Consider the following 14854-nt stretch of genomic DNA (forward strand, 5'->3'; position numbering starts at 1 on the left):
TTTTTCTGCTTAATTAGTTTTTCTGCACTAAACACCAAAGCAAAGACCTCTGTAAAAACGATTTTTTTTAATACAAACTGCCCACACATGAAACCCAGATTTAACAGCCTTACTCACCCCAGTATCGTGTTCCAACTCAGCCAGCAGCTCAAACTGGGATCTCTTGTGACTGGAGGAGGCGTCACACACACACTGCCAAACCTGTCAGAACATAAAAACCCAATTCACTGCACTCACTTAGACGACAATATAAACCATAAAACAAATGGATGCACCACCTAGGGACCTGTATGTAGGAGGCACATTGCGTAATACATACTTTAAGATTTATAGGCCGAAATAGTAATGGTTTTCTTATCATTTCTATTTTTAGATGAGTTTTTATATAATTTTTTTTAACATATTTTACTTGTAGCAACATTTTATCCTATTTGTATCTTATCTATTTTTATCACACTTTGTTTATTTTATTCATTTATAACAATATTACTCTTGAATATTAATATGTCGATGCATGTGGTCATTGCTGCTTCATGGGTTCCTGACTTGGATTTCGAATCTTTTATTTTCACTTGGAAAGTACCTTGTGCTTAACAGAAGTATATATTATAATGTTATTTTACTAAATATGTAATCAATGTCACTGAAACTGTTTTTTTTAACATGTATAAGAAAAATATATGTAAGAAATTCTCCACAGCTCTATTCATGCCACACTAAGAGATGCCCCCTCTTGTTAATGCTGAGAAGTTTAAAACAGCTCAGTCACTGGGAAACAGCAGCTGCCTGATAGTTGATAAATGGATAAAAAGTGGCACATAAGCTGTCAAATAGGATTCAGAATTTTCACAATGAATGGTTAAAATGTTTTCTTTCTAAATTAATTTCACTATTATCATTACTTTCAATGACACATACAATATGCTTTACTACGTGTCTTACTTTTTTTTTCTTCCTCTAATAAATATGAGCTGATGTAACTTATCTTTGTCTTCTCTGATCTCCCAGTACTGCAGTTAACACATGATCCTTGTTCCCACAGAAAATCCTCCAACCTTCATATTTTCTTTTTCACTCACACGTGTGACTAAAATAGCATAAACTGATAAAATGTTATTAATTTCTTACCTTGACAGTGGAGTCCCACGATGCCGTGTACAGTCGGTCGTCATACCAACACATTTCACTGACTGCATCATCATGACCCATCAGCGTGTCCTGCCGCCTGCCGTACGGGATGGAGTAGAAATAACTAGGGGACAGAAACATTTTGGAGTCAGGAAAATATGTTAAAACACCTGCATCATATGCCGATACGAAATTGTACATACACGTTGTTGTCCCATGAAGAACACGCCACAGTTTTACCATCTGCCAGCATCAAACATGACGACAAGGCCTGAAAAACAAACATCGTCCAGAGAATGAGTCAAGGAGGAGCACAAGGAAAAATGGCGAACAGGTAAGTGAGGTAAAAGTGTGTACCATGTTAGAGAAGGACATGCTTCTCTGGAACTCCTTCAGCTCTTTGGAAAACATCTTCAGTGATGAGTCTGGAATGAAGAGTCAAACAGTCAAATGATACAGAGGAATAATATAGAAGTAAGACGTGGAAAACAGCTTTATTCTTCTAATCTATGTGAACATTTCTAAACCAAATCACTGTGTTTGTTCTGACCCTCTACAAAAATCAAATTTTATCTCTGTAGAGAAACAAAGAAAGATTTTTTCTGACCTTGGGATGTGGAGAAAATGGCTGCTCCGTCTCGGGTCACAGCAATGCCCGTCACAGCTCTGCACGTTTACCAGAACATGTGGAAGAATGGAGGATGTTTTAGCAAAGACAAAACTGACAAACATGAGGTTACACAAGGACTTTGAAACGTGAGATGATTTTGTCAGCAGCGACCTGTCCTCAGCAACTTCTGCTCTGAACACTTCCTCAACAATACATTCAGTGTGTTACTATTTTCAAATCACTAGGCAGATGAGAAGCTGCTGCAGCTGCATGTCGGATGTTTGCTTTGCATGAACTTCCTCATATTTCAACCAAAGCTTTCATTTCATATGTAGACCAGCTGTATCTGTGCTTTGTTACCAAGGGGATTATGTTTTCATCCCTGTCTCCCTTCCTCGTTGGTTGGTTTACTGGTTGGATTTACACAAAGTTCAGTAGAAGGATGTGGTATGGATCAGAAAAGAACCCAGATCAGACAGAGGATCAAGTTTTTTTTCTTTCTTTAACATTGTGACATGGGGTGAGTTTTGAAGTTTTGACTGATTTCCCAGGGAATAATTTCATGGATCTTGATAAAAGAAACAATCTGGCTCATGTAGGGGAGTGATATCTTCAAGTGTCTGCAATTTAAGGGGGCTATCGAGCCTTGGCGGAGGTATGCGCTACACTGAGTGCCATTCTAGTTACTACTGCAGCCAACTAGACACCTTTTCACTCACTCTTTATGGATCTTGTGGCTGGAGACCTGGGTCAAGGTGCCCATGTTTGCCCACGCCATCTTCTTGCTCTCCTCAGTCAGGTCCTCGAAGGATGAGTCCTCGCTCTGAGAGGCTGGAAAAACAACACAGGAGTCACTGCTGGAGGAACATGTGGATACCCATGAAAACGTTGAAGAACTGCCACTTCTTTCAGTCATGACTGCACACATGTAGAAAGAAATCCAGTCCTTTGCTGATATATTTATACATCAGTTGTTTCTGTGTTAATCATAATCAACTCGTGAAAAGAAATGACAGCTGTGTAACTCACATGGAGACAGTTCACTGACTGGTGAGTTGATGCTGGAGCTCCGAGTGATGTTGTGAAACCGTGGCGTGATCCTCTGAGGGTGGGGGCTGGTGAACAGCTGCGTGGGCGTCTGACCAAACTCCAGGGTCTGTGTCAGCATGGCGATTCTCTCGTCGGGGTCCTTGATGCTTTGCAGAGAGATGTCGAAGGGAGAAGTTTGGTAAACAATGTAGACAAAGTATTGGTATAATAACTCTTGAGGGATTTCAGCTGGTACCTGTCAAAGTCGATGCCACCTTCATAGGTCAGAGGGTGAAATACTGAAAGTGAATGAGACAGATGTGAGTGTTTGCCAGTTCTGGTGAGTTGGTGAGGTTGACAAACAGCATTTTACCATTATGAGCTGCTACAGCTTCACCGCCTCTCTGTTTGAAGCCAAACACCAGGTCAATCCACTCGTGAAGATGCTCTGACACGTACTGACTCTCCAGTGCCGTCCTGTGCTTCTGGAGAAAATCACCAGCATCTGGATCAAAGCGAAAGAGGATCAAATAAATATGCAGCAGCACACCGAGAAACAATAGTTGAATTATTAATAACCAGCAGCAGGATCAGGTGGATGCGGCATGGGGCTGAGGGGAGTTCAACCCAAAAGGAAGATACCTGAGGCCCACGTAGGAAGAGCGACATCCCCGACTAAGCTTCCATTCTGCCTTCTGCCCAAATCCAGACTCAGCTTGTTTTCCAGAAAGCTGCAGTCGTCCCCGTAAAACTCTGGAATCAGCTGCACGTCAGAGAAAAAACACCCACGTTATGACAAAATGAGACAAGACTTCTCTCATCCCTGTCGGAACTTCCTGTATTCAGACATACTGATGGTATTTTATCATCTATTTTATTTGTTCATGTGTAATATTTCCTAAAACCTTTACTGTTGCCATATGATGGTTTGTACCAGAGTTAACTGAAAGCTCATTTTTATCAGCAACATAAACATCATACAAAGTTACACACAGCAGTAGATCACACATGCAGTGTGTCAATACCAGAGCTACATCAGTGAGAGGGAGACTCAATGACATGAGATGATATTTCACACTGAATCTGTTATTCTGAATGAATAAATGTCTGATTAATAAAAATCTGTTTTACCTCTTTGAAGTCAGTTGCTCCCTCTAAGCAGTTTCTCCATGTTTCACCGATGCTGTGAAGAGGAAATATCATCATTAATTCCAACATGTATGTGGTCTGTTTTTTTTTTGTTTCTTAGTTTCTTTTGCCTGTTTGTACGTTGTTTTGTTTTTTTATACCAGTATTCTTGTTCGATTATGTAGTGATTGTGATATATGCTGAGCATCTCATAAATAAATAAATACATTTGAGACATATTGTAAAGAAACATCTAATGGTAACTTCATTATTTCTTTAGTTGTTCTTAACAGATCATTTACCAGTAAATTCAGTAAAATGTACAATACATCACTGATATCCTACAATTCAAGTCTAGTCAGATGAGAGTTTAAATTACAGTCAACAAACACACAGCATATGTTGGTAAAGGACCTGGACTGATCGTACCTGTTAAACATGCGATCTGCGTGGTCGTAGCGACCGTTCTGGAGACACAGCATGTGCTCTGGAGCTGCAGGCACAAGACATTTCATCAGATTAAAAGAACATCAACATGGAACCACAAGGAAACACAACAGGGAGCTATAAACAGTAACAGTATTATCATAATACCAACACCCATGCTGGCAAAAATGAAACAAGTATAAACTTAACATGTGATATGGACCCGTACATGCTGTGTTAATACAGAAGTGTGCGACGTACCAACTCTGGCCAGGTAGAAGAGGACGTAGCCTGGAGACGAGTAGTGACTGCCGTAAATGAAGCGAGGTTCAGGCATGCCTCTGTAGCGAGCCTGTGGACAAGAGAACATCTCTGGACTTACTGAGGAGCTGAGGACCACAGACGCTCACTGCTCAGAAACAAAGAGACATCAGTGTAGAGACTCACCAGCAGTCGTTCCAGACGCTCTTTGTTCAGAGCTCCCACTGGTTTACTCAGGTCTCTGAATGTGGCGGTGTTCGTCATGTCTGAGACACAGAAACGTGGATGGTTAAAGCTACATTTCAAACACATGACAGACACAAGAGGCCTGACGACTCACCTAACTGTGAGCTGGTGTAGTCGGCGACCACCCAGGGGAAGATGGGATACTGGGAGAGGTCGTTGCAGCTGCGGTCCGCCAGGTTGTTGAGGTGGAGGAGATACTGATAGTTACTGAGATGACCTCTCTGCCACTGCAGCATGTAGCTCTCTGCTGTGTGCTCCGTCATGTGGTTCTCTGAGGGAGACCAACGAGAGCAGCAGGGTTAAGTTGTGTAAATCATGAATTGTTAGGTTTTGCCATTACTAGTTGTTTAGATAGATGTTTATATAGATGTTTATATAAGCACATTGTGAATCATTGGGAATGACCTGATTGTAGGCATTAATCAAACATAGTGATTTTTTCAGAGAGAGCAGCTTCCTCTGTGGTATCATGCTACATGATCTGCATATTGTCGAAGTAAATCAGCTTCAATGATTCCTTAAAGCCTCCAGCTGATTCTCAGAGCTTCCTCTTAACCACACTGATGCTGCTTTGTGCCTTCTGAGTCAACTTAGCTGGACCAATGTGTGACTAGCCACACAACTCAATCCATTTTCCCCACTGTGAACTGACAAATATCTCATTTCTATTATTTGTCTGTTAAAGGTTAATAAAGATTCTGTTTTTTCATTATTGTAACTAAGATGAAGATCTGCTCTTTGAAGACAATTTCAAATATAAATACAGATGATTCCAAAAGTTCATTTTTCTTGCCAGTGTAATAAACTTTGCAACATTAGCTAAATTAACCACAGCAGGAAACATTTTGAAGATTTGAATTCAATCATATTCAGCTGTGTGGATTTTCTCACCCAGGAAAGTGGCGATGTAGTAGTAGATTTCATCTCTGTCAGCGGAGAGGTAAAACTTCAGGTAGATGTCGGAGCAGAAGTCGTTCTCAGTGCAGAATACCTCCAGACCCTTGGTCACACATGGACACACATGTACTCATCATACTGTACATATATATTAGACTGTGACAGTTCATGATATAAACTAACATCATTATGTATGTGCAAGATCCCTCACCAGTGGTCTGAGGCCATGGCGTCTTTTGTAGATTCTCCTGACTCTGTGGAGTTTGATTTGAATCACGTGTTTCTGACATGAGATTAGAAATTCAAATTAACTCAGTTATGAAGAAGTGACTGCTTATTTTACTGAGAGCACTTAAATGTGTACGCTCACCGGAAATCCGTTCAGCGGCTGGAAGTAAAGGTTTTCATCTGTGATGCAGACGTGACCTGGGTTGGACACCAGAGGCGTGACCATCTCCACAGCACACTCCATGTGAGGCTTCTCGGCCACGTTCTGAAAACTTCACAGCAAAGTATCGTCAGTGTCCTGTTCAGCTACGTGATCCAACAGAATAAACACTGCAGAGTCATATATTTGGTTATTGTATTGAATTTATACTCTAAAAACAGCAGTAAAATGTGACTTGAACCAGCAGGTGAAAACACAACATACCAGTTTTTGTCAAACGATGACCTCGCCAATCGTGACTGTAAATTAGCTGCAATCTGGAAAAACACAGGAAGAAAAGTATGTTTGATAATTGACAATAAAAAAGGACAAAATATTTATAAAATGGTCATGAACTGCAAGGAAGAAAAATATATGGAATGAAAGACTGAAAGAATCATTTAAGCTTTTCATTTACTGTATCTCCTCTTTTCTGCTTGTGCACCTGAACATAATGAACTGACTGACTCACCATTGCAGTCTGGTCTCCGAGCTTTTCCAGACACGATGCTCTGTGAAGCTGCAAGAACGGAGAAGAGTCGCAGAATTACAGCAACTCGTACAGTGAGAGTGCACAAAATCAAATTCAGCATAACCCCTACAGATGGACAGATGAAGGGAAATCTGATGGACTGGCGCCCAAACACACTCTGCTCAGTCCTGAGACAGTCACTTACCTGAAGTAACGTTTGAACGACGTCTTCAGTTTTAGTCCAAACCTCCAGTTGAAAATTAATTTTCTTTAATCCCTGTCGAAGACATATGAGAAGTTTATTGCCCAGCCTGTCGACTTGGCTGCACAAGCAGGGTACTGTTTCGTGCGTGTGCGTACAAAATAACCATGTATAACAAGTTTTCATCAAACTTGGTGGGGATACTACTTAGGATGATATCTCCAGACCAGTCAAAGGACAAGGTTAAAAATTAAATGATATGAAACACACTCTTTCCACCATATCTAAATGAATAGTGCAGTAATGCATTAATTTTAGCAACCAACAAGATTTGAGACACAATCTAAAGGTGATTTAGATTCAACAATTATCAACATCCTATGCTAATTATAACGTCAGAATCAAATGGAATTATTACTACAATAAAAACAGGTTAGTATGGCCTTAATGGTGTATATACAGAATACATGTAGGGTAGGCACCACTTCTGCATTGCTTTACGTTTCATATTTGAACACATAAACAAGTCTTGGATTCTTTCAGAGTAACAATGGTCACTGCTGGTTTACCCTCTGAAATGATAAGCTTGGCTCCACTGTAGCATGATAAATGCAGACGTGCTCTTCAGGATATGCATGACCAGATTTTCTTAGAACAGACACACAAAGAGTGTGAAAACTTCAGTGAACACACAAACATCAGAGATTTGGTCGACTCACCCTCTCATTTCTGTAAGGTGAGATAACGTTGCTTTCTTTGATGTAAATGACCTGAAACCAAAGAGAAATTTAAATTTTTTTTTTCACAAATCCAAAATAAGCCACCTGAGCAACAGAAGGATCTATCGCAGGATTTGAGGATCTATCACAAACACACACTATCACATCTCCATGGTAACAATAACTCACCTGTCCACATGAAACAGAGATGGCTGATGGTCGAGGCCTGTGAGGAAAACACAGAAGTGTTTGAGTAACATAAAATAGCGCTGTGCTCCATCACTTGGCAAGAGTTAAAGTTTTAACCAAAAGTTAATCAAAAAATAAAAACAGACTGAATTTAAAAAAGACAATTAAAGTTTGGTATTCTGCATTAAAAAACTAAATAAATTAGAGCCTGGTTAATACGGAGGCGATGCCAACACTATATCAGGAGGTAAAACATTTCTCATGGAGTTATTTTTTGTCGCTGTCAAACCCTTACGACAAAGAAATCAGGCTTTATAGTTTACAGTTAAATCATTAACAATATTATAAATAACTTTAAATCAAAAGTAAGTACAACCAAATATATTGAAGGGGAAATAATGAAATAAAAGTTTTTTTCTTACATCAAATATAAACATAAATGCAAATCTTTGCACTGTAGAATAAAAGATTTCATATCAACAAACAAAATGATGATGATAACAATATGTATGTAGAAGACTCATTTCAGCCAACTCATCTATCTGTTAGTTTCTAAACACCCATAGAACGTTGTATTTAAAAAGCTTAATGTTGGTTTCCAGGTATATTTAACATTCGTGTGTTATTTTGAAGTGACAATGTAAACTCACTCATTGAAAGGGTTGTTCTCTTTCTCCACAAACTCAATCTTCTTACAGTCTCGAAGAGGAATCTGCAGAATCAGAAAATCACAGCTTTCTCCTCATGATTTCTAACAGAACATTTTACTAATAATACTAATATTTCAAATTTATGACACCACTATTATTTAAAAAAAAACATTTCTTTGACAGGAAGAAAACTAACCTTCAGAATTGGCTCTGTGAGATCCTCAGGATCAAATATGATTGATCTGGAACAGACTTTAAATGAGCCTCTGCTTTTTCTGAAAGGAAAACATTATACACATTATAGTCACATTATACAATTACACTATTTATATTACTGCCACTTGTAATAAATGTATACAGGGAAACAGACATAAGGAAGTTATGTTTTTTAACAATTCTTTTTGAAAAGTTTTATTCTAGCAAACAATTTTTTTATAAATGGCTCTGTGTCAATATTCTGTCAAAAAAATATTTTCTTCCTGTAAAACAGATTCAATTCAAATATTACAATAACTAATATTAATTTACCAAGTGCTAATTGGTACTAATTTACATTACTTTACATGCCATATAGCTGATGCTTTTATCTAAAGCGACTTACAATACGTGCATTCATTGTATTCAATTTACTGGCAGTACCATACGGAAACGGTTTTAGAGGAAAAACAATCCCATACTTAATATGTTTCTGAGTTACAAATAATAATTCCATCTGACTTTTTTCATGTCTCAATAATATTGTCCCCTGAAACTTTTTGTAGTTTGTTAAAGGTACAGTGTGTAGAATTTTGTGATATCTAGTGTTGACGTTGCGTGTTGCAGCTGAACACCCCTCACCTCACCCTCTCCTTCCAAACATGAAAAAGAACCTGTGGTCACCTCCAGTTGTTACTCAAAACTCATAAGGTGTTTAGTTTGTCCAGTCTGGACTAATGTAAAGAACATGGCGGCCTCCGTAGAGAGGACCCCCTTGATGTAAATATAAAGTATTTAAATATAAAGGGCCTTTTCTGGGGTAAAGAAAACTACAATTCATATAATTTATATGAAACGAACTAGTGAAAACATCATGAGGATTATTCTACATTCAGTTTGTGCCAATAGATCGCTTTCACCGAAATCTTCCACACTGGACCTTTAAAGTCTTCACAACAGGATGAGATGGTGTTTGAACAGCTGTTTAGTAAAAGCTGCCGAGCTCCACTAACCTTAAACAAATATTAGTACCTGAAGTGTGACTGTAAAACACAGTTTAGAACTGGTTTATTTCTGGTTTTAACTCACGATGACCCTGAGAGGCGTCATTAGTCATAGATGAAGTGCTGCTGTTAATAATCAGAATTACCTCTCCTTTTTTGAAATGTTTGGGACGTGGTAGGCAATGTGCTGTTCAAAATAAAACTCCTCCAAATCCAGCAACAAGAGAGAAAACCTGAGGAGAGAACAGAGGAGAGATGAAGTGAAACAACTGCAGTGTTAAACATGGTGGAAACAACAGTCAAACCAGCACTGAGATAAAAAAAATGGATCACTGCTAAATTTACTGATTGGGGTCGAAAACAACACAACCACTTAATTATTAAATTGACAAACAAGCTGAATAAAACATTGTGTGGCTCCAGAGGGAGCATGTGACAGTTGTCATTTATTGAGACAAATGTTTCAATAACAGATAAGAACTTGGCTCAAGTTTAACTCAGCAAAAAACATAAGACATTTTTAAATATCCATGTTCAGTGTCGAATCTAAAGCTTCCACTGATCTGCAGGTTTGATCACAGTCTGATCACACAATTATCGTCATATAACTTTCTGCTCAGCGCTCCTGCAAGTGATTATTCACTCGAGTCTTTCATCCATCACAACATCCACGATGAGCTGAAAATTTGATTTAGATGAGTTCACATCATAGACTACAAACGACGATGGACGACATGACTGGTCCCCAAAAGTAAAGCCGAAGCCTTTCAATCGCCATCTGGTGGCTGCCTATAGAATAGGTCATAAATCGTGCATCCTCTTATGTTAGTGGATGGGACATGGACAAGGACAAAGTACAAGTCAACTATATATTTCTGAATGATGGTTTCTGTCTTTTTAAGTAGTTCTTATCACATTGATGTTTGTTCAAGAGATCATTTTTCTGGTACGATGTTAAACGGGGTGACATATCATGATTGACAGCTGAGACTGATCCGTGATTGGTCAAGCGCATGTATTATACATGTAAGTAGGACCACGATACTACGGCTCCATTCCTTCAATTGATCCAGATGGCAGTGTTTCTATACGCAGTATTTTGGCTTAGTTTCTTGATAGTGCATGTAAGTGCCGTCAAGCATATGTTAAGAGCAGGAAAGTCCATGACAAGACTCTAATTTTGATATTTGTATAGATTTGTCTGGGGCTCACAGGCAGAAAAGTCTGCAAATTGATGTTTGAACACTGAGCGAAAGGAGGAGATTTAACAAATAGGCAGGTGTTTGGTCACTGCAACACTGACCCAGAAACAGATCTTTACACATCACCAGCTAATCCAGACAGATAATGTGTGTTTACCTTTGTAACTTGACCAAAGAAGTTATGTTGTCATTGATTTCTGTTTGTTTGTCTATTAGGATTAGTCAAAACTGCTGAAACCACTTTATCGAAAACTTGATGAAATGGTTGTGTATGGGTTCATTTTGGAGAAGATTGAGTTCAGAGGACGTCTAGAAATTGTTTGTTTTTTCAATTTTTTTAACAATGCATTTGTTGTATATATAACACTAATAACTGGTAAAAATTTGATGCAGATCTGGAAAATGATCAAGATTCTGCGAATCAAAATAAATATTTTAAGGGGGTGATTTACACAGCTGAAATACATTAAAACATATTTCTTATAACTATATCAGAGGACAGATATTTTACCTGCATTTACTATGAGAAATCTGTAGCTGGTTTACATTGTTTTATATATGATCTCAATACTTTGATTGTATAAAATGTAAAAAGAGCCAAACACAAATCTAAATCCTCTATTTGGAATAGAAAATTACATCTACTTCTTTTCATTTCATTCACTGAAATATCCAGTAATATTTTTTTATGTAACAGTAAACGGATGGACACACAATATGCTACTGACAAAGTCCTTTGTCAGAGTTGTTCACATCCAATCGAATTAACAGTTAGTAAAAAGAAAAACATATTTTTGGTTTTGAGTTCCATGGTGGAGTATTCTGATGGTTTTAAATTATGGAAGAAGACACTGTTATGGGGTCATTACTCGCTACTCTGACCTGAGGTTTCTGAACGCATTTCATGAGAGAAACAAAGAAGTCAGTTATTTCTAAACACCACAGTGGAAACATCAACAGACTGATTTTCATTCAATTTTATCCAATTTATTTTCCTATCTACATATAATCCGAATCAACCCAACCACGGTCTAAAGACAGTTCGTCACAGCTGAGGCCCAAATTTCTTATCATCCGTTATCCGGAAGCGACTTCTCCTCTCATGGCAAGTTGGCTCTGAGTCAAACTGCCCTGACTGTGCACTTTAAACCACTGTCACATGGAAAACCATTTAAAGGCTTTTAGGGAATAAGCAACGTGGTATATCAGGATCATATGTCATTCTCTTCTCACTCAGTATGATGCTACTACTTTCATTTGTTCACAGCAGCTGCCATAGGGTTCACTGTGATGGACACAAAGGCTGTGAGATGAAACTCATCTATTATGAATAAGGCTGGATCACCGTGTGCACAATGCCCCTGAAGTGTTTTAGTGTTTATTTGTTACTAATTTGCTGTCAAGTTGTGTCTCATCAACTTGTTTTAATTTGTTGTGTGTGTCAGTAATGATCAGACAGAAAACCTTAGTGAGGTTTACAGCCTGACTGTAAAAAAAAAACACTGCAATACTGATATATGCCCGCAATATATTTTAAAAACTGGCAATTATTCCTTGTTGTTATCAAAGCCTTATGACACCTGGAAGGACGCACTAAGAACATACGATATATGGACAAACGTATTGGGACAAACCTCTTAATCACTGAATTCAAGTTGTTTCATTCAGTCCCATTGTTATTGATTGAACAAGGCCACTTAGTTCCAGTGAAAGGAAATCTAAATGCTTCAGCTCACCAAGACATTTTGGACGATTCTATGATTCCAACTTGATGGAACCAGCTTGGGGAAGACCCCTTTCTGTTCCAGCATGACTCTGATCCCTACTGTGTTCTCACAACGGAACCTCCTGGGCTTCTACAGACATTACACTAGAAGACCAGGTGAGTTCAATGAGTCTCTGAAAGCAGCCAAAGATGTTGAAGCTACTTTCACAAGAAACTAACAACTTTTCAAATTGTCTGCAGCAAAAAGACTGTTATTTATAACAAGGGTGCGAGGAGGGGCCCAAAGCACACTTTTGCCCCGGGGCCCCCTCAGGAGTTTGGCCTGGCCCTGGTTGTAGCTACATATACAGGAGTTGTGTGTGAGCCTGGTTCTGCGGGTCACTGCTCCCGACCAGCACACACACATTCACTGAGTGGCCCACAATGACGTTACACACAACAACACACACACTGACCAACAATGACGGGGTAACCATGGTGAAGCAGCACTGACCTCTCTTTGGTCCGTTCTTGCATCTTTAGAGAAGCCATCGCCGCTCTCTGCGTTCTTCACTGTTCTCCTCTGTTCTTCTCTGCGTTCTTCACTGTTCTCCTCTGTTCTTCTCTGCGTTCTTCACTGTTCTTCTCTGTTCTCCTCTGCGTTCTTCACTGTTCTTCTCTGTTCTTCACTGTTCTTCTCTGTTCTTCTCTGCGTTCGTCACTGTTCTTCTCTGTTCTTCTCTGTTCTTCTCTGCGTTCTTCACTGTTCTCCTCTGTTCTCCTCTGCGTTCTTCACTGTTCTTCTCTGTTCTTCACTGTTCTTCTCTGTTCTTCTCTGCGTTCTTCACTGTTCTTCTCTGTTCTCCTCTGCGTTCTTCACTGTTCTTCTCTGTTCTTCACTGTTCTTCTCTGCGTTTTTCACTGTTCTCCTCTGCGTTCTTCACTGTTCTTCTCTGTTCTCCTCTGCGTTCTTCACTGTTCTCCTCTGTTCTCCTCTGTTCTCCTCTGCGTTCTTCACTGTTCTTCACTGTTCTTCTCTGCGTTCTTCACTGTTCTCCTCTGCGTTCTTCACTGTTCTTCACTGTTCTTCTCTGTTCTTCACTGTTCGTCTCTGCGTTCTTCACTGTTCTCCTCTCTGTTCTTCACTGTTCGTCTCTGTGTTCTTCACTGTTCGTCTCTGTGTTCGTCTCTGTTCTCCTCTGTGTTCGTCTCTGTGTTCGTCTCTGTGTTCTTCTCTCTGTGTTCTCCTCTGTGTTCTTCTCTCTGTGTTCTCCGTATTCTTCGTTCTCCTCTGTTCTCTGTGTTCTCCTCTGTGTTCTCCTTTCTCGTGTTCTGCACTGCGACCCGACACAGACCAGTAAACACGGAAACCGTCAGGAAACCACGTGACGGCAGATTCTACACAGAGGTCTCACTCTGACTCTGTTTTCCGAGAACCGGCTTCTTCTCCGACTGCTGCCTCTGAGAAAAAAGGAAAAGGTTACATCATTTCCAGTGTGTTAACTCTCACATGTTTCATACCCTGAAGAAGTCCGTCTAATGCTCTTCCACTTCATTAATTCATGGTAAAAAAGGCTTTTTAAGTTCTGATACAGGAGAAAATAAGATTTGATGCAAAAGGGGTCAAGTCATCCTGAATTTTGTTTTTATATGAACTGATCTTGTATAAGAGTTAGTTTTAGTTAGGTTTGATATTATATATTATCATTATTGTCTTTCATGTATTTCAAAGACTTTCTAGCTGCATGTGACTGACGTGGACAGTATGATTAAAAACAATGACATAAATCTTCAGTCGTTATAGATAATCATTGAAATAAATGTCATATTATTATTATTTAATTTAAGTTTAAAGACAGAGATATTTCTCTCCTGAGTGAGGGTTGTGGTTTTAAATTCTCCTTTATGAGCAGAAACACTTGATAAACAGCAAAATATTGATCAATCATGTGTTTTACCTCCTTACTGTGACTTCACAATGCAGAGAAAAACACAGATACATATTGTTACCCTTATAATATTTCTATTAATTCAAATTATATTGCTGCATTTACGGATGTAGTTTTCTTGCCTAGCCCATGTTATATGACAGACCCCCAAAATTTGGTATAAATAAATAAATGAAGGAATAAATAAATACATTTAGAGATAGATAGATAAATAAATACATAATAGACATACTTCCAAGTATAAATAAATTAATGAATAATTACATGTGGGGAAAAATGAATAAATAAATATGTACATGTAGAAATAAATAAATAACTAGAAATACTGAAATAGCTTTTCTCATCACAAATTGTATTTATTTTGTCATTTATGTCTGCGTCTATTAGTTTATTTATACTTATTCCAATGAATCGA

The 14854-nt window shown here is 38.7% G+C and overlaps 1 protein-coding gene across 2 annotated transcripts in view; it reads right to left on the minus strand.

Moving 5' to 3' along the window:
- Window positions 1-13885, minus strand: part of nsmaf (neutral sphingomyelinase (N-SMase) activation associated factor) — a 47407-nt gene extending 33522 nt beyond the window's left edge. For both annotated transcript variants that reach the window (XR_011238987.1, XM_069512809.1), the window contains exons 1-27: window positions 13005-13885; window positions 9730-9816; window positions 8581-8659; window positions 8385-8446; window positions 7735-7771; window positions 7546-7596; window positions 6830-6901; window positions 6625-6672; window positions 6378-6430; window positions 6096-6225; window positions 5937-6008; window positions 5720-5828; window positions 4923-5099; window positions 4769-4848; window positions 4583-4673; window positions 4325-4388; window positions 3899-3950; window positions 3410-3530; window positions 3141-3272; window positions 3024-3066; window positions 2768-2934; window positions 2458-2569; window positions 1736-1794; window positions 1486-1553; window positions 1332-1399; window positions 1129-1252; window positions 118-201 (exon numbers count right to left, since the gene is read on the minus strand). Coding sequence is in view for 1 of the 2 variants with exons in the window: in XM_069512809.1 (XP_069368910.1) it covers window positions 118-201; window positions 1129-1252; window positions 1332-1399; window positions 1486-1553; window positions 1736-1794; window positions 2458-2569; window positions 2768-2934; window positions 3024-3066; window positions 3141-3272; window positions 3410-3530; window positions 3899-3950; window positions 4325-4388; window positions 4583-4673; window positions 4769-4848; window positions 4923-5099; window positions 5720-5828; window positions 5937-6008; window positions 6096-6225; window positions 6378-6430; window positions 6625-6672; window positions 6830-6901; window positions 7546-7596; window positions 7735-7771; window positions 8385-8446; window positions 8581-8659; window positions 9730-9816; window positions 13005-13042 (2280 nt within the window). In the remaining variant the exon portion in view is untranslated. The remainder of the gene's footprint in view (window positions 1-117; window positions 202-1128; window positions 1253-1331; window positions 1400-1485; window positions 1554-1735; window positions 1795-2457; window positions 2570-2767; window positions 2935-3023; window positions 3067-3140; window positions 3273-3409; window positions 3531-3898; window positions 3951-4324; window positions 4389-4582; window positions 4674-4768; window positions 4849-4922; window positions 5100-5719; window positions 5829-5936; window positions 6009-6095; window positions 6226-6377; window positions 6431-6624; window positions 6673-6829; window positions 6902-7545; window positions 7597-7734; window positions 7772-8384; window positions 8447-8580; window positions 8660-9729; window positions 9817-13004) is intronic.
- Between the last annotated feature and the right edge of the window lie 969 nt (window positions 13886-14854).

This window comes from Paralichthys olivaceus, chromosome 17 (genome assembly GCF_024713975.1).
Source record: "Paralichthys olivaceus isolate ysfri-2021 chromosome 17, ASM2471397v2, whole genome shotgun sequence".
NCBI classification, from domain to species: Eukaryota; Metazoa; Chordata; class Actinopteri; order Pleuronectiformes; family Paralichthyidae; genus Paralichthys; species Paralichthys olivaceus.